Raw genomic sequence first — 26,106 nt, forward strand, 5'->3', positions numbered from 1 at the left:
TGAAATAAGACCACACAAGTAGATAAAACATCTTCAAATGGAAGCGGTGTGGTTCCGTGTGAGGTGGTGACCAAGCGTACAGTTATGGGCCTCAACATCACGTTCTGACCAGACAACCCTAGAGTGGTCAGATCTATGTCAATCAGCACATAAGTACATTGCAGGTGAGGGCTCAAAGCCAACCGCTCATGACGAGCTCCAGCTAGCCATTTTTTCACACGCACACCCACCCACCCACCCAATAACCAGAATGACACTGCACCAATCTCTTTCAATGTCTCACAGTTACGCAGCTTTGAAACATTTGATTGAGGCTAACTATCAAGCATTAATGAAGTTATTCTCTGTTTTGCACCACACTAAATGCTGTTTAAAACATGAATCTATTTGAGGTTATTAATATGTTTTAGTTGATAAAAAAAAAACAAGTTGTTGACATAAGCGTTTATGAATTGCTTATGTACTGCTTATGAATGTGTTATACAGGCTTTGTAGGTACCCTTCAAATAAAGTATTACTGATAAACACTTATTGCCGTAGGGGACCAACCCCGGGAAGCCATCTGGTCTGCTGTTCAGAGATGGGAAGAGGCGTATCGATTACATCCTGGTCTATAAGAAGTCCAGTCCTCTGGTGGAGAAGAGAGTCACCTTCGAGAGGAACCTGAGAGCTGAGGGGGTGATGCTGGAGAAGGAGGTAGGGTACATGTGTCACAGTAAATAACGGGTCGGCAACAGGGGGCCTCCGGCCAAAACCGGCCCGCGAGTTATACTTTCTTTTAGGATTTTAGTTTTGGGTAAAAAAAAAAAAAAAAAAAGAGACAAAAATCACTTCATTCAGCAAAAAAGGAGTTTAATTTTTGGAAATCTGTTCCCAAGTATTCCTACGAATACATAGGCCCACCCAATTGGGAGACAGGCCCAGCCAATAGAGTTTTTCCCTACAAAAGGGCTTTATTACATACAGAAATACTTTTCAGTTTCATCAGCTGTCCGGGTGGCTGGTCTCGGACGATCCCGCAGGTGAAGAAGCCGGATATGGAGGTCCTGGGCTTGCATAGTTATGTGGTCTGCAGTTGTGAGGCTGGTAGGACATACTGCCAAATTCTCTAAAAACGACGTTGGAGGCGGCTTATGGTAGAGAAATGAACATTAAATTATCTGGAAACGGCTCTGGTGGACATTGCTGCACTCAGCATGCCAATTGCACACTCCCTCAAAACTGGAGACATCTGTGGCATTGTTGTGACAAAACTGCACATTTTGGTGGCATTTTATGTCCTCAGCACAAGGTGCACCTTTGTAATGATCATGCTGTTTAATTAGCTTGTTGATATGCCACACCTGTCAGGTGGATGGATCATCTTGGTCAAAGGAGAAATGCTCGAGGTTGTAAACAAATTTCTGCACAAAATTTGAGATAAATAAGCTTTTTGTGCATATGGTAAATTTCTGGGATCTTTTATTTCACCTCATTTAATATAGGATATACTCTACTACTGTATACTACAACTACATTAATATAGTACATACTCTTTCCTATTAATGACAAAGTTTTTCTTCGTCTTCGTATTTTGCTACAGAGAATGTTTATGCCTTGAATTTGTTTTAACAACTGTTGATCAAAAGTGGTGTTCCACTGGGCACAGACGTCTGTTCAACGTCTACTTTTGGTTGAGTTGTCAACTAAACATGAAATCAACCAAAAATGTCACCATGTCATTGTATTTAGGTTAAGTTGGGTGAAAGAAAGTGTTGATTACTTTTTTGCATATCCAATCAGTTTCCCACATTGATTTAATGTCATCACAAACTTTTTTTGTTGAAATGACGTGGAAACAATGTTGATTCAACCAGTTGTTTGTCCAGTGGGGTGGCACTCGTGAGCATATTCTCAAACATTGTCATCATGTCTTTGAAATGATATTCTCAAATATTGTCACAAGCTAATTTCCAATTTCGTCCCCTTGAAAGCCGTCTCTGACCAACACCGACATATTGTTTGTGAAGATCCATGCTCCCTGGGACACACTCTGTAAATACGCTGAGCAGATGAATATCAGGATGCCATTCAGGTAACACGTCCTATGAATACCCTCTACGTAATGCGTTATAAACACATCTATAACGCCTCAAGAGCTGTACATAATGCATTGTAATGCACGACATAAGCGCTAATAACCACTCATAAACATCTATGACAACAGCTCATTCCATAAAGCATTATGATCTCTCGTATGGCTTTGATCCGTTTGGATTCTTTGACCCAACCGATAGTGCCATCTAATTTTATTGTTTAATTTTTTTCAGGAAAAAAATGTACTTTACGGATTGCAAGAGTAAAGCTATGGGCAGGTACGTGAATTTACATGATTATCCTATTACGATCAGGCGCAGTGTGATGCTGAGCTGACTGGCTGAGCACTGCAGAGCACTTCTAATGAAGATACAGGATCAGGAGCATTCAGCACAGCCCCTGTTGACATCACTGTGAGCTCTAGCAGTTATTTTAAGATGCAGCCATCATCGGCCGATCAGGGAAGCTAGATGAGGGTCATTGTCATTTGATGGTGCTGAGGCTGTTATTTTAATTTGTAGAATAGAGATAGAGATAATATTATTTGTGTGAAAGGACAGTGGGGAGTTACGGATAGAGTGAGATAGAGGTAGAAATGGCACCGACGGGAAAGCAGGGGAGTTGCGTGGTCTTGGGTCGACAGTCCCACTGCTACACCAGACTCCAGCACTCCGGATGTTGTATTAAAGATGCAGCCGTTGCTCATGGGCCGTCAGGGAGTTAGGTAGGAGAGGGTAAACTGTCATTTGATCACAGAGGGTGAATGGGTCAACCTGTCATTGAGCTCTACCCCAGAGGACTTTTAATTCATGATTTTAATTAATTCGTTCAGGATTAGTTTATCCTGCTATTTAAACCTGTTATGTTGTGTGTACAAATGTGAGATAATAAGCTCTTTTAAACCCAATAATAAGTCACCCTGAATCATTAAAGACTGTCTGCTGCAAAGTAAATCAGTGATAATAATGCGGTCTTCTATTGAGTATTTGCCTGTAAAATGCTAAAATGTGATTTCCATGTGATTTAATTATTATCATTGATCAAATAAAACGATATCTGGTATAATCCTGGTAATTTAACCCTGTGTGGTCTGTTGCTAGGTTAATCCGGGTAAATTAATCTGTTTTTCTCTGTGTCCTCTCTCCCTGAAGCCGGTTCCATCGGAGGTGTCGTCAGATAAAGAGTTGGTTACCCAGGAACCCCATGAAGCTGGACAAAGAGGCGTTACCTGACCTGGAGGAGACGGACTGCTATACAGCCCCCTTCAGCAGGGCACGCATGCACCAGTAGGTTACTGTAATATATCTAGAACCCTTACCCTAACCACCCTAACCTAACCCTTACCCTAACCACCCTAACCTAACCCTAACCACCCTAACCACCCTAACCTAACCCTTACCTCAACCCCCTAGCCTGAACCCCCTAACCACCCTAACCTAACCCTTACCTCAATCCCCTAAACTAACCCTTACCTCAATTCCCTAACCTAACCCTTACCTCAGCTCCCTAACCCTAACCCTTACCCTTACCTCAACCCCCTAACCTTTACCTCAATTCCCTAACCTAACCCTTACCTCAATTCCCTAACCTAACCCTTACCTCAACCCCCTAACCTAACCCTAACCTAACCCTAACCCTTACCTCAACTCCCTAACCTAACCCTAACCCTTACACTTACCTCAACCCCCTAACCTAACCCTAACCCTCTAACCTAACCCTAACCCTTACCTCAACTCCCTAACCTAACCCTAACCCTTACCCTTACCTCAACCCCCTAACCTAACCCTAACCCTCTAACCTAACCCTAACCCTTACCTCAACTCCCTAACCTAACCCTAACCCTTACCCTTACCTCAACCCCCTAACCTAACCCTAACCCTCTAACCTAACCCTAACCCTTACCTCAACTCCCTAACCTAACCCTAACCCTTACCCTTACCTCAACCCCCTAACCTAACCCCAACCCACTAAGCAGTGATGCAGAGAAAATGAATGTCTTTGTGTCCACCCACATGGCCTATGTTTGTCCTGGTTAGTCTCCTCAGTTACACTCTCGGTCCTCATTTCACTCTAACAGACTGGCTCATATGATGTGTGTTTGTTATAGGCTATACTGGAGGTGTTAACGGAGGAGGAAGAGATTAAGTTATTTTTAGACAGTGACTGCAGTGTTCTGTCACTGTTATGACCATCTCTCCTGCTAGCCTCTCAATCCTCCCATCACTTGTAAAATAGACTGGCTTACTTGTATGATATGTTATGTGTTTGTGTGAATTGGGGGCAACAAGGAGGACACAATTATGAAGATAGAATGATTGCAAATAAAAGATTTCACAATACAGTTAATATAACGGCAGCTGCTGTCTCTGTTATGACAACTCCCCCTTTCTTTACTCAAACTCTTTCTCTTTGATGGAAGTCAATAATTCAACTCATTTACATGCATTGTTTTTCTGCCAGATTGGTTAAATCTCCTCATCTCTTTGACAGCCTTTTGTTCTTGGATTTAAAAAAAATGAGTTATTGCTTTTTTTTGTTGCAGCATTTCATCTAATTACTGACTGTTGGTCCTGGAAATCCCCAATTTAGTGGAGATATTATTAGATGATTGACTGCTGAATGCCTTATCAAAGAGCTTGTTGGTTTCTACTTCTCTTCTCAGTTTTATGGATGATATACTGTATCATAATAATGCTGACTGTTTGTTGGTGTAACGTATACGCCGGGAGTCAGGAAGCAGGTGCAGAAGGTGAGTTTAATAATGAAATTATACAAATTAACAAACATGAGAAGCGTACTGAACGTGAGAGAAGACAATACTACCTAATGACTGATGACAACTGAGAGCTAAATAAAGGGGGAGTAAATCAAGGAGAAAATTATGACCAGGTGTGCGTAATGATGGTTGCCAGGTGTGAGCAATGTGGGTTGCCAGGACCGGTGGTTAGTAGAGACCCAAGAGACAGATTCCAACATCTAAATAATACTTAATACTTCAGGAATCAAGGAGAAAATGATGACCAGGTTTGCGCAATAATGGTTGCCAGGTCCGGAGGTTAGTAGACCGTCGACGTCGAGCGCCGGAGGGAGGGAGCAGGAGTAGGCGTGACGGTTACACCCAGACGGCGGAGATGGAAATCCTGGATGATGTTAGGGTCCAGGATGTCCGCCACCGGGACTCGAGAGCGCTCCTCTGGACCGTACCCCTCCCAGTCCACTAGGTACTGGGGCCGACCCTCACGTCGGGAGTCCAGGAGGGACCTAACAGCATAGGCGGGGGTCCCCTCGATGTCCAGGGGAGGCAGAGGGGTGTCGTGTGGGACGGCATCAGCCAGGGGATCTGGAACCACCGGCCTGAGGGAAACATGAAAGGAGGGTGAGATCCAGTAGTTGGTGGGGAGTTTGAGACGATAGGTTACCTCAATGACCCTCCGGAGGACCTTGAAGGACCCCACAAACCGGGGGCTTATCTTAGCAGAGTGGGAGGTTCCTGGTGGAGAGCCAGACGCGATCACCAGCATGGAACATGGGAGCCTCACTGTGGTGGCGGTCTGCCTTGATCCTTCTGATGGCGCGCTGGAGCCTCACGTAGGCAGCGTTCCACACCACCTCTGCGCACCGGAACCACTCGTCGACTGCAGGAGCCTCAGTCTGGCTCGTAGTCCACAGAGCCAGGGCCGGCTGATATCCCAGTACGCACTGGAAGAGAGTCAGCCCGGTGGAGGAGTGTTGAAGTGAGTTCTGGGCGTATTTCGGGCCCAGGGAAGGAACCAGGCCCACTCCTCCTGCCGGTCCTGACAGTGACTCCTCAGGAACCTCCCCAGCTCCTGGTTGGTCCTCTCCACCAGCCCGTTGGACTGAGGCCGGGACCTGGATGTGAGGCTGACCGTGACCCCCAGCTTCTCCATGAAGGCTCTCCAGACCCGTGACGTGAACTGGGGGCCACGGTCGGAGACGATATCCTCCGGAAGGCCATAGTCTCGGAAGACCTGCTGAAACAGTACCTCAGCGACCTGGAGAGTAATATAGGGATAAAACGGCAGGATTTAGATACAGTGGGGGAAAAAAGTATTTAGTCAGCCACCAATTGTGCAAGTTCTCCCACTTAAAAAGATGAGAGAGGCCTGTAATTTTCATCATAGGTACACGTCAACTATGACAGACAAATTGAGAAAGAAAAATCCAGAAAATCACATTGTAGGATTTTTAATGAATTTATTTGCAAATTATGGTGGAAAATAAGTATTTGGTCACCTACAAACAAGTAAGATTTCTGGCTCTCACAGACCTGTAACTACTTCTTTAAGAGGCTCCTCTGTCCTCCACTCGTTACCTGTATTAATGGCACCTGTTTGAACTTGTTATCAGTATAAATGACACCTGTCCACAACCTCAAACAGTCACACTCCAAACTCCACTATGGCCAAGACCAAAGAGCTGTCAAAGGACACCAGAAACAAAGTTGTAGACCTGCATCAGGCTGGGAAGACTGAATCTGCAATAGGTAAGCAGCTTGGTTTCAAGATCTCACCCCGTGGGGTCAAAATGATCGCAAGAACGGTGAGCAAAAATCCCAGAACCACACGGGGGGACCTAGTGAATGACCTGCAGAGAGCTGGGACCAAAGTAACAAAGCCTACCATCAGTAACACACTACGCCGCCAGGGACTCAAATCCTGCAGTGCCAGACGTGTCCCCCTGCTTAAGCCAGTACATGTCCAGGCCCGTCTGAAGTTTGCTAGAGTGCATTTGGATGATCCAGAAGAGGATTGGGAGAATGTCATATGGTCAGATGAAACCAAAATATAACTTTTTGGTAAAAACTCAACTCGTCGTGTTTGGAGGACAAAGAATGCTGAGTTGCATCCAAAGAACACCATACCTACTGTGAAGCATGGGGGTGGAAACATCATGCTTTGGGGCTGTTTTTCTGCAAAGGGACCAGGACGACTGATCCGTGTAAAGGAAAGAATGAATGGGGCCATGTATCGTGAGATTTTGAGTGAAAACCTCCATCAGCAAGGGCATTGAAGATGAAATGTGGCTGGGTCTTTCAGCATGACAATGATCCCAAACACACCTCCCAGGCAACGAAGGAGTGGCTTCGTAAGAAGCATTTCAAGGTCCTGGAGTGGCCTAGCCAGTCTCCAGATCTCAACCCCATAGAAAATCTTTGGAGGGAGTTGAAAGTCTGTGTTGCCCAGCGATAGCCCCAAAACATCACTGCTCTAGAGGAGATCTGCATGGAGGAATGGGCCAAAATACCAGCAACAGTGTGTGAAAACCTTGTGAAGACTTACAGAAAACGTTTGACCTGTGTCATTGCCAACAAAGGGTATATAACAAAGTATTGAGAAACTTTTGTTATTGACCAAATACTTATTTTCCACCATAATTTGCAAATACATTCATAAAAAATCCTACAATGTGATTTTCTGGATTTTTTTCCCTCATTTTGTCTGTCATAGTTGACGTGTACCTATGATGAAAATTACAGGCCTCTCATCTTTTTAAGTGGGAGAACTTGCACAATTGGTGGCTGACTAAATACTTTTTTCCCCCACTGTAATCTGTCAACAACAGCCAGAATAGTGGTAAAACATCAGAAAGGGGGAGATCAGTTACAAAGTTTATGGACAGATGTGACCAAGGCTGCTGAGGAAGGGGAAGTAGTTTCCCTGCTTGGCCGTGTCGGGGAGATTTGGATTGGGTACATATGGAGCATGAGTTGACAAATTGGGCGACGTCCTGCACCAAGGTGAGGCCACCAGTACTTCTCGGAGAGGGATTGGATGGTGCGGGTGATTCCTCGCCGCTGGACACCCAGGTATGTGTGTGCCCAGGTCAACAGATGATCTCTCACCCCCATTGAGACGTAGAGGCGTTCTGGAGGGCAGGTAGCAGGAGCGTGTTCCCTCTCCAGAGCCTGGCGGATGTCCACATCTACGTCCCAAAACACGGGGCCAACGATATTGGAGGACCGATTTGAGCACACTTACAGGACTCTCAACCGGCGTGGAACCACAGGGTACGGGAAAGCAGGTCCTCCGGCATCCTGGTCCCCAGGGGTTGATTTTCATCCTCGACCAGGAGATGGTGGGGTTGTGACGTTGGAGCCACGGGAGACCGAGGATTACTTTGTGTAAGGGTGCGGTGGTGATGAGGAAGGGAAGGCTTTCCTGGTGCCTGGGTCCCACGGTGAGGGTGAGTGGTGCTGTGATGTGATGTGCGTAATTGTGCCGGATCCCGATGGTCACATATCCAGGGCTTGGACAGGAAAAGGAGAGCGGGTATGAAGTTAAGTTCAGGGAAGAGGCGAGAGCCTGGTCGATGAAGTTCCCAGCGGCACCGGAGTACACTAGAGACAACACGTGAGGGACAGCCAGCCAGTGAAATGGGGAACCAGAAAGGGTTTGGCAGAAAACTATGATAATGGAATTCTCACGCCTACCCTGGGAGACGGAAGGTCACTGCCCTCTGCTCTAGGTTAGGATGCACCCTGGGTTAGGATGCACCCCGGGTTAGGATGCACCGGACACTGCTGAAGCTGGTGCCCCTCCTGGCCGCAATAGGGACAAATAATCGTATTGGCCACATGCGCCGAATACAACAGGTGTAGACATTACAGTGAAATGCTTGCTTACCTTAACCAACAATGCAGTTTCAGAAGAAAATAAAAATAGCAAATAATTAAAGAGCAGCAGTAAAATAAAATAACAGTAGGGAGGTTATGACTAAAATGAAATGATGATATACAGGGGGTACCGGTACAGAGTCAATGTGCAGGGGCACTGGTTAGTCGAGGTAATTGAGGTAATATGTACATGTAGGTAGAGTTAAAGTGACTATGCATCAATAATTAACAGAGTAGCAGCAGCGTAAAAGAGGGGGGCAATGCAAATAGTCCGGGTAGCCATGATTAGCTGTTCAAAAGTCTTATGGCTTGGGGATAGAATCTGTTAAGAAGCATTTTGGACCTAGACTTGGCGCTCCGGTACCGCTTGCCGTGCGGTAGCAGAGAGAACAGTCTATGACTAGGGTGGCTGGAGTCTTTGCTAATTTTTAGGGCCTTCCTCTGACAGAGCCCCAGCTGTCTCATGAACCTCTCATAGGAACCCAGTTCCTCCTCTCCTCTCTCCCAGACGGCCGTGGCCCACTCCAACGCCCGTCCGGTCAGCAGGGAAATGACCGTGGCAACCTTTGACCTCTCGGTGGTGGGGGGCTCCCGTCTGATATGCGAAATAAAGGGAGCACTGGAGTAGGAAGCCACGGCATTTTGATGGAGTACCGTCATACTTCTCTGGGAAGGGAAAGTCGGGCATCGCTGACCTGGACGGACGGCTGGGTAGGCTGGGGGACTGGCTCACTGTGACGACCCGTGGTAGGAGGCCCTCTGATAGGGGTATGGAGATGCATAATGATGGGGACCAGGTGTGCGCAATAATGGTTGCCAGGTGTGGCCAATGTGGGTTGCCAGCACCGGTGGTTAGTAGACCGGCGATGTCGAGCGCCAGAGGGAGCAGGAGTGACAGTTGGTTTCTACTACTCTCCTTTATATGGATGATATACTGTATCATAATAATGCTGACTGTTGGTTGGTTTCTACTGCTCTCCTTTATATGGATGATATACTGTATCATAATAATGCTGACTGTTGGTTTCTACTACTCTCCTTTATATGGATGATATACTGTATCATAATAATGCTAACTGTTGGTTGGTTTCTACTGCTCTCCTTTATATGGATGATATACTGTATCATAATAATGCTGACTGTTGGTTGGTTTCTACTGCTCTCCTTTATATGGATGATATACTGTATCATAATAATGCTAACTGTTGGTTGGTTTCTACTGCTCTCCTTTATATGGATGATATACTGTATCATAATAATGCTGACTGTTGGTTGGTTTCTACTACTCTCCTTCATATGGATGATATACTGTATCATAATAATGCTAACTGTTGGTTGGTTTTACTTTTCTTCTCAGTTTTACCATCAACAACAGACAGACATTCTTCTCGAACTCCACCAGAAGCAGAATAGTCCACCATGTTCTCCAACGCACCAAGTATGAGGACGGGAAGTCTAAGATGGGTACGGAGCTAAGCTAGCTATCTATCTACAGTGCATTCGGAAAGTATTCAGGCCCCTTGACTTTTTCCACATTTTGTTACGTTACAGCCTTATTCTAAAATGGATTAAATCGTTTTTTTCCTCAATCTACACACAATACCCCATAATGACAAAGAAAAAACAGGTTTTTAGACATTTTTTCAAATGTATTACAAATAATAAACTGAAATATCACATTTACATAAGTATTCAGACCCTTTACTCAGTACTTTGGTGAAGCTTACAATGAATTCTATTGTATATATAGCTTACAATGAATTCTATTGTATATATAGCCTCCCTACTGTCACTTTATTTTTTACTTCTGCTCTTTTTTTCTCAACACTTTTTTGTTGTTGTTTTATTCTTACTTTTTTGTTTAAAATAAATGCACTGTTGGTTAAGGGCTGTAAGTAAGCATTTCACTGTAATGTCTGCACCTGTTGTATTCGGCGCATGTGACCAATAAAATTTGATTTGATTTGATTTGATTTGAAGCACTTTTGGCAGCGATTACAGCCTCGAGTCTTCTTGGGTGTGACGCTACAAGCTGGCAAACCTGTATTTGGGGAGTTTCTCCCATTCTTCTCTGCAGATCCTCTCAAGCTCTGTCAGGTTGGATGGGGAGTGATGCTGCACAGCTATTTTAAGGTCTCTCCAGAGATGTTCGATCTGGTTCAAGTCCGGGCTCTGGCTGGGCCACTCAAGGACATTCAATGACTTGTCCCGAAGCCACTCCTGCATTGTCTTGGCTGTGTGCTTAGGGTCGTTGTCCTGTTGGAAGGTGAACCAGTCTGAGGTCCTGAGTGCTCTGGAGCAGGTTTTCATCAAGGATCTCTCTGTACTTTGCTCCGTTCATCTTTCCCTCGATCCTGACTAGTCTCCCAGTCCCTGCCGCTAAAAAACATCCCCACAGCATGATGCTGCCACCACCATGCTTCATCGTAGGGATGGTGCCAGGTTTCCTCCAGATGTGACGCTTGGCATTCAGGCCAAAGAGTTCAATTTTGGTTTCATCAGACCAGAGAATCTTGTTTCTCATGGTCTGAGAGTCCTTTAGGTGCCTTTTGGCAAACTCCAAGCGGGCTATCATGTGCCTTTTACTGAGTGGCTTCCGTCTGGCCACTCTACCATAAAGGCCTGATTGGTGGAGTGCTGCAGAGATGGTTTTCCTTCTGGAAGGTTCTCCCATCTCCAGAGGAACTCTGGAGCTCTGTCAGAGTGACCATCGGGTCCTTGGTCACCTACCTGACCAAGGCACTTCTCCCCCGATTGCTCAGTTTGGCCGGGCGGCCAGCTCTAGGAAGAGTCTTGGTGGTTCCAAACTTCTTCCATTTAAGAATGATGGAGGCCACTGTGTTCTTTGGGACCTTCAATGCTGCAGAATTTGTTTTGGTACCCTTCCCTAGATCTGTGCCTCGACACAATCCCGTCTCGGAGCTCTATGGACAATTCCTTCCAACTCATTGCTTAGTTTTTGCTCTGACATGCACGGTCAACTGTGGGACCTAATATAGACAGGTGTGCTTTTCCAAATCATGTCCAATCAAGTTGTAGAAACATCTCAAGGATGATCAGTGGAAACAGGATGCACTTTAGCTCAATTTCGAGTCTCATAGTAAAGGGTATGAATACTATATAATAATAATATTATTTTTAATACATTTGCAAACAATTCTAAAAACATGTTTTTCGCTTTGTCATTATGGGGTATTGTGTGTGTGTGTGTATATTTTAATACATTTTAGAAAAAGGCTGTGACGTAACAAAATGTGGAAAAAGTCAAGGGGTCTGAATACTTTCCGAATGCACTGTATCAGTCTCTCTCCACTTATTTAAAGTGGGTTGTCCTTCCTTCTTTAGTCGCATCATGCAGCCTTACAATGCATTAAAAATCAAAACATATATATATATATATAGCCCAACGTTTGTAGAACAACTAAAGTTACATTAATAACTCTAAATTAAGCATATAGGAATACCTATTTCTTTGTTAACCGCTCAACACAGAATAGCCGCATGTGCACACTCCTGTCACGATCGTCTAAGGAGGGAGAGGACCAAGGCGCAGCGTTGAAAGCAAACATATTTATTTTATCAAGATCACACGATCAAAACAACGAAACGTGACGTCCTTGGTTACAAAAACAAACCAACACGGAACAAGAAACCACAACACAAAGTGAAAAGACCGATAGTTAAATATGGCTCCCAATCAGAGACAACCAGCTGTCACTCGTTGCCTCTGATTGGGAGTCACTCAGCCCAACATAGAAAATCAAACATAGAATACACACCCTGGCTCAACATAACATTGTCCCCAGAGCCAGGGCGTGACAGTACCCCCCCCTAAAGGCGCGGACTCCGACCGCGCCAACTAAATCCCACAGGGGAGGGACCGGGTGGGCACTCCGCCTTGGCGGCGGATCCGGCTCCGGGCCTGATCCCCACTCCCTCTCCAACCCCCCAAAGTACCCCTGGTCCGGTCTGGCCCCACTGGCCGGAGCCGGACTGACGATACGCACCCCTGGCTTGGTGCGTGGAGCAGGAATGGACCGGACTGGGCTGGCGACGCGCACCACAGACTTGGTGCGGAGAGCAGGAACGGGCCGGACAGGGCTGACGAAACGCACCACAGACTTGGTGCGGAGAGCAGGCACGGGCCGTGCCGGACTGATGACGCACACCACTGGCTTGGTGCGGGGAGCTTGGATGGGCCGGACTGGGCTGGCGACGCACCCCGTAGGCTTGGTGCGTGGAGCAGGGACTGGCCGGGCTGGGCTGGCGACGCACACCGTAGGCTTGGTGCGGAGAGCAGAAACGGGCCGGACAGGGCTGACGAAACGCACCACAGACTTGGTGCGGAGAGCAGGCACGGGCCGTGCCGGACTGATGACGCACACCACTGGCTTGGTGCGGGGAGCTTGGATGGGTCGGACTGGGCTGGCGACGCACCCCGTAGGCTTGGTGCGTGGAGCAGGGACAGGCCGGGCTGGGCTGGCGACGCGCACCGTACACTTGGTGCGAGGGGCTGGAACAGGCCGGACCGTACTGGGGACACACACCACTGGCTCTACCTCGGGATCTGGAACGGGCCGGACCGGACTGGTAACACACCCCAGTACCTCTCGCCGTGCCTCTACATCCTCCATCCCCTCTTCGACCAGTGGCCCCCGTAACCTGGCGGCCTCCTCTGGCAACCCGCTGGGCCGCTCTATCGCGGCCTCCTGCTGGTCCGACGTCGTGAGCCCCCCCCTAAAAATTTTCTGGGGGTCTCTCCTCCCCGTGGGCCAGGCCTCCATCGTTCTCGCCAGACTCTCACCCCACTGCTCCAAAGTCCAACCTCTCTCCTCTTCTCTTGGCTTGGCCCAGTCGAGACTCCTACTCAACTGCTCCCAAGTCCATCCTCTCTCTTCTTCACGCTGCTTGGTCCTGTTATGGTGGTTGTCTTCCTTGTTTGTATTCATGTGACTCCCAATCGGAGGTAACGAGTGACAGCTGTCGGCTCGTTATCTCTGATTGGGAGCCATATTTAAACTGTGTGGTTTCACCTTGGTTTTGTGGGTTTTTGCTCCGTATTCAGTATTTGTAACTGTGGACTTCACTAGCCGTCTTTGTTTATTGTTTTGTCGTTCGTGTCTTTACTCTAATAAAGTCATGTTCACTCAACGCGCTGCGCTTTGGTCTGCTCCTTTTGAAGACGGTCGTGACAACTCCCTCAAATCGTTTGGAGAAAATATCCTTTCTATTTTATTCAGCTTTGTTCAAATTGTATTCTTCATACTATAAAATAATGCCACAAAATTCTAAGCAAATCTTGTCTGCTAAATGAACTAGTGTAGCCCACAGCCATTTGGCATAGCCAGATCAGGACCTAACATAAGGACAACTCAGAGTATGCTATTCTGTTCTTCTGAAATTGACTACATTTTCTTCATATCATGTTTCTTTAGACCTGTCTAAAATAAATAATGGATTTATTGTGAAGGTGTAGGCTATATTACATGGATTTATTAGACTTTTTAATATGTAGATGTTCCAAAGGTCCGCATCAGTGGCTTGTAGGCTGTGTGTGGAAGTCAGGAGATGCTAAATGTGTTTATGTTAATTAACGGTCAATTACCGTGAGACCGACAGTTATTTGCTTGAATATCACCGGCTGACGAAATTTCGTGATTGCCACAGTCCTACCTGTGGTAAATTTGATTGATTGGAGATGATTTGGAAAGGCACACACCTGTCTATGGAAGGTCCCACAGTTGACAGTACATGTCAGAGCAAAAACCAAGCCATGAGGTCGAAGGAATTGTCCGTAGAGCTCCGAGACGGGATTGTGTTGAGGCACAGATCTGGGGAAGGCTACCAAAAAATGTCTGCAGCGTTGAAGGTCCCCAAGAACACAGTGGCCTCCATCACTCTTAAATGGAAGAAGTTTGGAACCACCAAGACTCTTCCTAGAGCTGGCCGCCCCGGCCAAACTGAGCAATCGGGGGAGAAGGGCCTTGGTCAGGTAGGTGACCAAGGACCCGATGGTCACTCTGACAGAGCGCCAGAGTTCCTCTGTGGAGATGGGAGAACCTTCCAGAAGGACAACCATCTCTGCAGCACTCCACCAATCAGGCCTTTATGGTAGAGTGGCCAGACGGAAGCCACTGCTCAGTAAAAGGCACATCACAACCTGCTTGGAGTTTGCCAAAAGGCACCTAAAGGACTCTCAGACCATGAGAAACAAGATTCTCTGGTCTGATGAAACCAAGACTGAAGTCATTGGACTGAATGCCATTTAGCAGACGCTCTTATCCAGAGCGACTTACAGTTAATGAGTGCATACATGTATTATTTTTTTTATTTTTTTCATACTGGCCCCCCGTGGGAATAGAACCCACAACCCTGCCGTTGCAAGCGCCATGCTCTACCAACTGAGCTACAAGGGGCCCTGGATTAGCGCACGCACACATGCACACCATATATTACAAGCATCCTTACGCAATGACCAATCTACCCCCCGTTAGCTACCCCAGTGAAAATGTTTGCCACTGATCAGTTGGATTCGAGGCTATTCTGTGACCTAGCCTGCTACAGACACCCACCGCGCTCCGTCTAGTTTCCCTAGGCAGACAGTTTGCCTCCCACATTAACAATATTCCAGCATACACGGCTAGTGCAGATGCCCAAGGTCTGTAACAGGGGGACACAATTATCTAGTCCCACTTCCATCACCACAACCAGGGGTGCCATCGAACATAACTAGCTCATCATTGACCTTCTCTGTTTATATCATGCAGTATAATAATCATTATTTAGATAGAATCCTCAGTGGCGGCCTCTGTCTAATTGTGATGGGGTCTAGCAATGCATTTTGAGTCTTGGGAAGGGAAAACAAATTTTTTTGAATTATTATAGCTTATTTCCAGTCTACTATTGGTTCTGCTTGGCAGGATGATGTTATTAAGTGTTTTTCTTCTATTGTAGGTATCAACAGGTTATTGGGCAATGGAACATATGAGGCTGCATTTCCGCCACACGAGGTACGAACATCGTTATAATGATATTAGGACATTAAAACACTGTATTATTATTATTACTAATACAGATTACTATTGTTATACAGTGCACTTAAATTTCAGGGGTGTCTGCTACGTGTCTTCCAGCCTCCTCCTTCACTCTTACTAGCACTGCTTTTGCAGATGTGCGTTATATATTGGCGTAGTCGGCAGGATGTGATTTATCATAAACTCAACCTCTAACGAATTAGAGACCATGGGCCATATCCACAAAGCGTCTCCAGAGTGCAGAATTGACCGTAAGTGCTGAGAATAGAGACATTTTACTCCTACTCTGATGGGTCAAAATAAAAGCTATGCATGAAGCCTCTTTAGTCATAAGAGTCCCACCTAGTTGACAGATATTGACCTATATTATATTATATTATATTCACCTCATGAGGTGTCCTAACCAGTTAAGTTACCAGTAGGTGTCTTTATAATAGAAAAAGTATTCAGTGGATCCTGTGCCGCATGCAATTGCTTTGGAGTGGTTGAAAGAACGTATTAATATTTCTATGTGATCAATCCAGAAATAATCTAGACCTACAGGCTTTTGAAAATGATTTCACATGACTCTTATTTCACATGATATACCAAAAATACTTATAACCACATAAGCTAATAAATAATCATATATTTTTCTTTAGGTTACTTAATTAACCTACATCATGTTATTTCAAGTTGTCCCTTTGGAGAGCAATAACACATTGTTAAAAAAATAGGCCTGACTTGCATATAAATTGGGCAATTAAAGGCATCTAGGGCCTATGTTAACTTTGATTGTGTTCGATGAAAACGGGATTGACGAGTGTGTTGATATAACTGTAATAAAACAATTTACGTCAGCTTTTAACAACCATCAGAATTGGTCCAAAATAAAGTATTATGCACCCCAAGCGCTATTGATTATTCCTCGTAATTTGCAACAAAGTCAATGAGCGTATTCTTCCTTTGCGGTACCTCAAACTGTCGTGAGATTGACCAGCTGAGATTAACTTTATGAGTTGATTTTACTCATGGCTCAGACTTTGTCTGGGCAGTGTCTTAACATCATCCTAAAACCTACTCTGAGCTGGGATTTTTGTTGTCTTAAAACAGGTTTTAACAGGATTCCTAGGACCTTTCCTGAGATGCTTTGTGGATACGGGCCCTTGGGCCCTCCATCGTTAGAACCTTCGTAGGAGCATCGTTAAATCTCTGAGCTGTTTCCCAAAACCGTCGTTACTAAAGTTGCACTCGAAAACGCTCCTAATTTACCGACTGCCTCAGATCAGTGTGTCGTAAGATCAATTTTATACACAGAACATATTTATCTGTCTCCGTGACCGTCGATAACTTCCCAACGAAGTTGACTACACATACAAAGTTGCCTGTGTCTTTGCAATTGTTACAAACAAGCGAAGGATAAAAAGATGCTTAAGATGAAAACCGAGATGACTGCATTAAAATATAAATACCCTACCTACAGTTATGCCTATATATTTAAATTATATTGAAATCAATTTCATGTTCATTCAATTTAGTCTTATTTGGCTACTGTCTGTAATTTTTGTCTCAATATATTTCATGATGTGTAGCCTAACTGGTGATCAATGATGTGCCAAATCTTGATTTAGTGCATTATGTTAGGGTAAGCGTTAGAATACGCCTGCAGCACTATTTGCAACCATAGGTGATAATCCTTTCTTTCGATCCTATCAGTATCGACACTATGCCTCAACGACGCATTTTAGCGAACATTCTCGCTGCGTGGTGTTTTGGGAAACACATGTTATGTCTTCTGCCTTGCATCGTTAAAACACTCGTAAGCCTAAATTCCATCGCTGTCGGAAAACCGTGCCTTGTTATTGTTTTAACAATTACATTACGAAGATAAGGATTGCTATACACAGTACACTTGTGTTACTAACCATTTGGGGGCATTACATTTGGCGTAGTCGGCAGGATTTGATTTATCAGAAACTCCACCTGTTACATAAGGTTCTGTGCCTCTGTTTCAAGGCGGATACAAAAGCATGGGATTAGCCTAGTGCAGGGTTCTTCAATTCCGGTCCTGGAGGGCCGAAACACCTCTGTTTTTCAACCTCTCCTTCTAATCAGGGGCTAATTCAGACCTGGGACACCAGGTGAGTGCAATTAACTACCAGGTAGAAATAAAAAAACAGAAGTGTTTCGGCCCTCCAGGACCGAAATTGAAGAACCCTGGCCTAGTGTCTACCTGTCTTCTGCTAGTGTGAATTCTCTGCGTTCTGTGCTTCTGGGCAGATATAAAATAGTTGGCTACAGCCCTTACAGTAAGGAACTAGGCTGTCACTACAGCTGTAGGATCATACTTTGTGTCACCCTGTTGCGGGAGAACTTTCCTGCACAGCAGAAAATGTAAACTTGTAGTGTATTTGTGGTTTAAAAAGGCTTCTGAAGTTTGAAATTTCCACTTTGACATTTCAGACTTTATTTTTTCCCTTACTAAAAAATGTATCAACCTCTACAAATATGTCCATTTTAATTATAATCCACATAATAATTCACATTTCCTGTTGCTGCAGGATTATTTTCCTGCTGTAGCAAACTGGCTCAAATGAAGATCCACCTGTTAATTCTCTGGATACCAAAAGTAGATCCGGTAGTGGGACTAGACCAGTGACCACCTGTCTTCCACTAATGTTCGTTCTCGGTGTCCTGTGCTTGTGTTTTCAGGGTGGCTACAAGAGCCAACACCCTATTAAGACCCACGGTGCCCAGAACCACAGACACCTGCTGTACGAGAGGTGGGCTCGCTGGGGCATGTGGTTCAAGTACCAGCCTCTCGACCTTATCAGGTAGATGTGTGTAGGTGTGTGTGTGTGTGTGTGTGTGTGTGTGTGTGTGTGTGCGTGGAGTCTGTATAATGAAGCCGTGCTCATGTAATGTGTCAGGGCAGGAACCTCCACAGGGGACCCCGAGGCAAAGTTCCCTTCTCAGGAGTCCTATCTAAATTAAATACAGCAGCTAGGTCTGAACCGGTCCAATGTACCAGTCGACCCATAACTAGGTTCTAACAGGTCCAATGTACCAGTCGACCCATAACTAGGTTCTAACAGGTCCAATGTACCAGTCGACCCATAACTAGGTCTGAACCGGTCCAATGTACCAGTCGACCCATAACTAGGTCTGAACCGGTCCAATGTACCAGTCGACCCATAACTAGGTCTGAACCGGTCCAATGTACCAGTCGACCCATAACTAGGTCTGAACTGGTCCAATGTACCAGTCGACCCATAACTAGTTTCTAACAGGTCCAATGTACCAGTCGACCCATAACTAGGTCTGAACCGGTCCAATGTACCAGTCGACCCATAACTAGGTCTGAACCGGTCCCATGTACCAGTCGACCCATAACTAGGTCTGAACAGGTCCAATGTACCAGTCAACCCATAACTACAGTGAGGGAAAAAAGTATTTGATCCCCTGCTGATTTTGTACGTTTGCCCACTGACAAAGAAATGATCAGTCTATAATTTTAATGGTAGGTTTATTTGAACAGTGAGAGACAGAATAACAACAAAAAAATCCAGAAAAATGCATGTAAAAAATGTTATAAATTGATTTGCATTTTAATTAGGGAAATAAGTATTTGACCCCTTTGCAAAACATGATTTGGTACTTGGTGGCAAAACCCTTGTTGGCAGTCACAGAGGTCAGACGTTTCTTGTAGTTGGCCACCAGGTTTGTACACATCTCAGGAGGGATTTTGTCCCACTCCTCTTTGCAGATCTTCTCCAAGTCATTAAGGTTTTGAGGCTGACGTTTGGCAACTCAAACATTCAGCTCCCTCCACAGATTTTCTATGGGATTAAGGTCTGGAGACTGTGCTTCTTCTTGAGCCACTCCTTTGTTGCCTTGGCCGTGTGTTTTGGGTCATTGTCATGCTAGAATACCCATCCACGACCCATTTTCAATGCCCTGGCTGAGGGAAGGAGGTTCTCACCCAAGATTTGACGGGACATGGCCCCGTCCATCGTCCCTTTGATGCGGTGAAGTTGTCCTGTCCCCTTAGCAGAAAAACACCACCAAAACATAATGTTTCCACCTCCATGTTTGACGGTGGGGATGGTGTTCTTGGGGTCATAGGCAGCATTCCTCCTCCTCCAAACACGGCGAGTTGAGTTGATGCCAAAGAGCTCCATTTTGGTCTCATCTGACCACAACACTTTCACCCAGTTCTCCTCTGAATCATTCAGATGTTCATTGGCAAACTTCAGACAGTTATGTATATGTGCTTTCTTGAGCAGGGGGACCTTGCGGGCGCTGCAGGATTTCAGTCCTTCACGGCGTAGTGTGTTACCAATTGTTTTCTTGGTGACTATGGTCCCAGTTGCCTTGAGATCATTGACAATATCCTCCCGTGTAGTTCTGGGCTGATTCCTCACCGTTCTCATGATCATTGCAACTCCACGAGGTGAGATCTTGCATGGAGCCCCAGGCCGAGGGAGATTGACAGTTATTTTGTGTTTCTTCCATTTGCGAATAATCGCACCAACTGTTGTCACCTTCTCACCAAGCTGCTTGGCGATGGTCTTGTAGCCCATTCCAGCCTTGTGTAGGACTACAATCTTGTCCCTGACATCCTTGAAGAGCTCTTTGGTCTTGGCCATGGTGGAGAGTTTGGAATCTGATTGATTGATTGCTTCTGTGGTCAGGTGTCTTTTATACAGGTAACAAACTGAGATTAGGAGCACACTCTTAAAGGGAGTGCTCCTAATCTCAGCTCATTACCTGTATAAAAGACACCTGGGAGCCAGAAATCTTTCTGATTGAGAGGGGGTCAAATACTTATTTCCCTCATTAAAATGCAAATCAATTTATAACATTTTTGACATGCGTTTTTCTGGATTTTTTTGTTGTTATTCTGTCTCTCACTGTTCAAATAAACCTACCATTAAAATTATAGACTGATCATTTCTTTGTCAGTGGGCAAACATACAAAATCATCAGGGGATCAAATACTTTCTTCCCTCACTGTAGGTTCTAACAGGTCCAATTGGACTATATCTTGACCATTGACCTTCTTTCCTCTGTATGAAACACATCTGAAATACAACTAAGTTTGAAATTGGTCCAATTTCAATTCAACCCCAATGCAGCTGCCTGCGATGTTTTTCCTAATCTATTTAGTTTGTTGGACTCCTGATGAAGGGCTATTGACAAAATGTTGAGGTGAGATGCATTAAAATGATTAGTTGTGCATTCAAGATCACATCTGTGCTTTTATTAATAGTTTTTTCATTCGTCCATCTACCTGGAAACATGACAGGTGTGCTAAATATACCTGTACTCATTTATATTAATGGACTTGTTTCCTTTTCAGGCAAATACAACTAGGTCTGAATGGCTCCAATTTAATCAATCCATGTCGGGGAGTCTTGCTAATCTATTCTCTCTATTGGGCTTTACTTTGGGGAGGAGGTCGGCCTGTACCTTGCCTGGTTGCAGGCTTTACTTTGGGGAGGAGGTCGGCCTGTACCTTGCCTGGTTGCAGGCTTTACTTTGGGGAGGAGGTCGGCCTGTACCTTGCCTGGTTGCAGGCTTTACTTTGGGGAGGAGGTCGGCCTGTACCTTGCCTGGTTGCAGGCTTTACTTTGGGGAGGAGGTCGGCCTGTACCTTGCCTGGATGCAGGCTTTACTTTGGGGGGGGGAGGTCGGCCTGTACCTTGCCTGGTTGCAGGCTTTACTTTGGGGAGGAGGTCGGCCTGTACCTTGCCTGGTTGCAGGCTTTACTTTGGGGAGGAGGTCGGCCTGTACCTTGCCTGGTTGCAGGCTTTACTTTGGGGAGGAGGTCGGCCTGTACCTTGCCTGGTTACAGGCTTTACTTTGGGGAGAAGCTTGGCCTGTACCTTGCCTGGTGGGTTACAAAGTACCTGTTTTCTGCCAGGCATACAGCTGGGTCTGAATTTAAGGTCAACCCCAACCATTTTAGGGAGCTTTTGCTAATCTATCTTTTTTCATTGGACTTTCCTCTCCAGGCGTTACTTTGGGGAGAAGATTGGGCTGTACTTTGCCTGGCTGGGCTGGTACACTGGCATGCTGATCCCTGCAGCTCTGGTGGGTCTCCTCGTCTTCCTCTACGGACTCCTTACTATGGACACTAGTCAAGTCAGGTCAGTCAGGACACACCAGGGCAGGGGTTAAATTGGGCCGGGTCCGAGACCCGGCACCTATGATCCAAATGAGAGCCAGGCGGAGCTGTTACCGGGTACCTTTGGTTATTTGAATAATCTAATGAAATTTTTTTTGGTCCACATTACATTTTCTACAGCTAACAACACAAGTAAGCAACAGCAAAATCAGACAACCCCATAGTAGAATAGTTGACCTGTTCAGCCTGTCGCCGTCTGTGTAAGAAAATTATATTCCTCTCGAGGCACATTCAAATTGCAAGTGCCGCACAGGGAGAGAAATATGCATGGCCCAGTCATTGTAGGCTACAACATTCTAAATGCAGTCACAGGAAAAACCCACCTGTGAAAGCAGTTTTGACGGTCACTGTTAAAAGGAGGACGATCACTGAGCTTTCGAGTGTTACATTTACATTTACGTCATTTAGCAGACGCTCTTATCCAGAGCCACTTACAGTGTTACTAGGCTACGCTTATTTGTCAAATCCAAGAAATTAGTAAAAATGCACCATTTTAGAACCAGAGATTTTAGCAGCGTCAATGGCGTTGAATGAATAGGGAAAACCGGGGCTAAATGTAACAGGGGGCCCGGTGTAACGGCCTACATTATATTCACAGTACATGATCCTTGGGGTTGGCTAAGTGCCAGTGCAATGTTTTTTTGGGGGGGACACTCGGAAGTCATCAATATGTTGCTAACTAGCAACAAGATAGCCTGACGTTTAGACTAGAGTTTGTGATCTAGTTAATGATTATCCCAATGGGATACATGCAGATGGGTAACCCTCAGCCTGTTTATTTATAGCCACTATGCTGCATCGGATGGGCTATATCAGGTGATGATGTTTATTGCTAAATAGCACACCTGACTGATAATATGGAACAATATGTTATTGGGCTCATTTCTGGAGGGGGAAATTATATTTTATTTTATTTTATTCTGTAGTAGAATGTCCTTTTGAAAAATCACCAGAACTGACCTTCTCACAGTCGTTCTCCCCCAATAAACTGTGGGTCCCTCCGCAACCCCACCTCTCCCCACCCCTGCACCTGGGCATCGTGTTCTCCCCCAATAAACTGTGGGTCCCTCCGCAACCCCATCTCTCCCCACCCCTGCACCTGGGCATCGTGCTCTCCCCCAATAAACTGTGGGTCCCTCCGCAACCCCATCTCTCCCCACCCCTGCACCTGGGCATCGTGCTCTAACACCCTCCCAAATGCAATTTTCCCTCCACTCTGCCCAGACTACAGTAACAGTAAATGGAAAACATCCTGGATGCGTCTCAAATGGCATTCGGTATTCCATTTTCCTTTTATAGTGCACTACTGTGGGCCCTGGAATAGGGTGCCATTTTGGAATCAGACCAGAACTCTCCATTAAAGTGTTATTGATGTCGCAGAATGGTTTCAAATCGCAGTTTGTTCACCCTTATCCTAGTCCCCCCTAACCCCTATGCCTTAACCATTACCTTAACCCTAACTTTGTCTAACCTTAACCTTTTGGATTTACCCGTTGAATATCCTTTTTCTAATTACATAAGGCCTTAGAATCACCTTCTAATGATTCATTTGCATTTGGATTATCTTCGTTTGGGGTTTTTCATCTCCTCTTTTGATATTGTGTTTTAAAGACATGGAAGTTCTGTCTGTCTAATGTATCTTCCTGTTTCGTCCCATCAGTAAAGAGATCTGTGAGGCCAACACTACGATCATGTGTCCTATGTGTGAGCAGAACTGCAACCCCTGGAAACTCAGTGACAGCTGTGTCTATGCAAAGGTCAGTAATAAGACCACGAAGCTATTCTGTTCTGCTTTTCCACCTTGGGAGCTCAGTGACAGCTTTGTCTATGCAAAGGTCAATTAGATGCTGATATATCGTAAAACAGTTTGAGATCATTAACATAAATGTGCTAATTAACTCACCCAAGATTTGGCGGCTTCCATGATTAGTAACACCCATGAGGAATTAGAACTATGCTGTATGTGTAGAAGTACTATACTATTAATATTAGCTAGTACTGTAGTAAACAGAAGTACTATTACTATTAGCTAGTACTGTAGTTTGCAACGCCAGGGTTGTAGTACTGTAGTAAACAGAAGTACTATTACTATTAGTACTGTAGAAGTAATATTACTGTTAGTGCTGTAGTAAACATAAGTACTATTACTGTTAGCTAGTGCTGTAGTAAACAGAAGTAATATTACTGTTAGCTAGTACTGTAGTAAACAGAAGTAATATTACTGTTAGTACTGTAGTAAACAGAAGTAATATTACTGTTAGCTAGTACTGTAGTAAACAGAAGTAATATTACTGTTAGTGCTGTAGTAAACAGAAGTAATATTACTGTTAGCTAGTACTGTAGTAAACAGAAGTAATATTACTGTTAGTACTGTAGTAAACAGAAGTAATATTACTGTTAGTACTGTAGTAAACAGAAGTAATATTACTGTTAGCTAGTGCTGTAGTAAACAGAAGTAATATTACTGTTAGTACTGTAGTAAACAGAAGTAATATTACTGTTAGTACTGTAGTAAACAGAAGTAATATTACTGTTAGCTAGTACTGTAGTAAACAGAAGTAATATTACTGTTAGTGCTGTAGTAAACAGAAGTAATATTACTGTTAGTGCTGTAGTAAACAGAAGTAATATTACTGTTAGTGCTGTAGTAAACAGAAGTAATATTACTGTTAGTACTGTAGTAAACAGAAGTAATATTACTGTTAGCTAGTACTGTAGTAAACAGAAGTAATATTACTGTTAGCTAGTGCTGTAGTAAACAGAAGTAATATTACTGTTAGTACTGTAGTAAACTGAAGTAATATTACTGTTAGCTAGTGCTGTAGTAAACAGAAGTAATATTACTGTTAGCTAGTGCTGTAGTAAACAGAAGTAATATTACTGTTAGCTAGTACTGTAGTAAACAGAAGTAATATTACTGTTAGTACTGTAGTAAACAGAAGTAATATTACTGTTAGTACTGTAGTAAACATAAGTAATATTACTGTTAGCTAGTACTGTAGTAAACAGAAGTAATATTACTGTTAGTGCTGTAGTAAACAGAAGTAATATTACTGTTAGTGCTGTAGTAAACAGAAGTAATATTACTGTTAGTGCTGTAGTAAACAGAAGTAATATTACTGTTAGCTAGTACTGTAGTAAACAGAAGTAATATTACTGTTAGTGCTGTAGTGTCTCCTGAGTGGCGCAGTGGTCTAAGGCACTGCATCGCAGTGCTAACTGTGCCACTAGAGATCCTGGTTCGAATCCAGGCTCTGTCGCAGCCGGCCGCGACCGGGAGACTCATGGGCGGCGCACAATTGGCCCAGGGTAGGGGAGGGAATGGCCGGCAGGGATGTAGCTCAGTTGATAGAGCATGGCGTTTGCAACGCCAGGGTTGTGGGTTCGATTCCCACGGGGGGCCAGTATTAAAAAATATATATGTATTCACTAACTGTAAGTCGCTCTGGATAAGAGCGTCTGCTAAATGAATAATGATAAAATGTAATGTAAAATGTAGTAAACAGAAGTAATATTACTGTCAGTACTGTAGTAAACAGAAGTAATATTACTGTTAGCTAGTACTGTAGTAAACAGAAGTAATATTACTGTTAGTACTTCGAATTCCAATTCTCTTCAATGCGTTTCAGTAGCTAGGTTTCCATCCAATTGGTGATAGATTTTCATGAGAATATTCTAGAATCCGCACATTTTCCAACTAGTGGGCTGTTTCCACCAAATGGACTTGTTGAGGATAACAATCAGCGTGATGACGAAGTGCACAAAATGTACTTTTTTCACTTATGTTTTCATACTGGCCCCCCGTGGGAATCGAACCCACAACCCTGGCGTTGCAAGCGCCATGCTCTACCAACTGAGCTACACGTCACCAGAAACTCCTGTTTCCATCACCGCGGTGGTTAAAATTTTTTTTTCAAAAATGAAGACATGACTTAAACTGTGGATGGAAACGTGGTTAATGAGAAAAATGTGGAATTGGGATTTGACTTTCGGAATTGACTGGAATTTAAATAGAATGTTGACCCCAGCCCTGTAAACTCCTGAGTGGCGCAGTGGTCTAAGGCACTGCATCGCAGTGCTAACTGTGCCACTAGAGATCCTGGTTCGAATCCAGGCTCTGTAGCAGCCGGCCGCGACCGGGAGACCCATGGGGCGGCGCGCAATTGGCCCAGCGTCGTCCAGGGTAGGGGAGG

At 44.8% G+C, this 26,106-nt stretch overlaps 1 protein-coding gene across 1 annotated transcript in view; it reads left to right on the plus strand.

Moving 5' to 3' along the window:
• ano3 (anoctamin 3) overlaps window positions 1-26,106 on the plus strand; it is a gene marked incomplete at both ends in the record, with an annotated part of 87,576 nt that overhangs the window by 25,250 nt on the left and 36,220 nt on the right. The window contains 9 exons of the mRNA XM_084168525.1: window positions 541-696; window positions 1,974-2,074; window positions 2,310-2,354; window positions 3,228-3,362; window positions 10,068-10,174; window positions 15,665-15,720; window positions 18,436-18,557; window positions 21,741-21,875; window positions 23,574-23,670. Coding sequence (XP_084024651.1) covers window positions 541-696; window positions 1,974-2,074; window positions 2,310-2,354; window positions 3,228-3,362; window positions 10,068-10,174; window positions 15,665-15,720; window positions 18,436-18,557; window positions 21,741-21,875; window positions 23,574-23,670 — 954 coding nt within the window. The remainder of the gene's footprint in view (window positions 1-540; window positions 697-1,973; window positions 2,075-2,309; window positions 2,355-3,227; window positions 3,363-10,067; window positions 10,175-15,664; window positions 15,721-18,435; window positions 18,558-21,740; window positions 21,876-23,573; window positions 23,671-26,106) is intronic.

Source organism: Coregonus lavaretus (assembly GCF_964263955.1).
Source record: "Coregonus lavaretus genome assembly, chromosome: 9".
NCBI lineage: Eukaryota > Metazoa > Chordata > Actinopteri > Salmoniformes > Salmonidae > Coregonus > Coregonus lavaretus.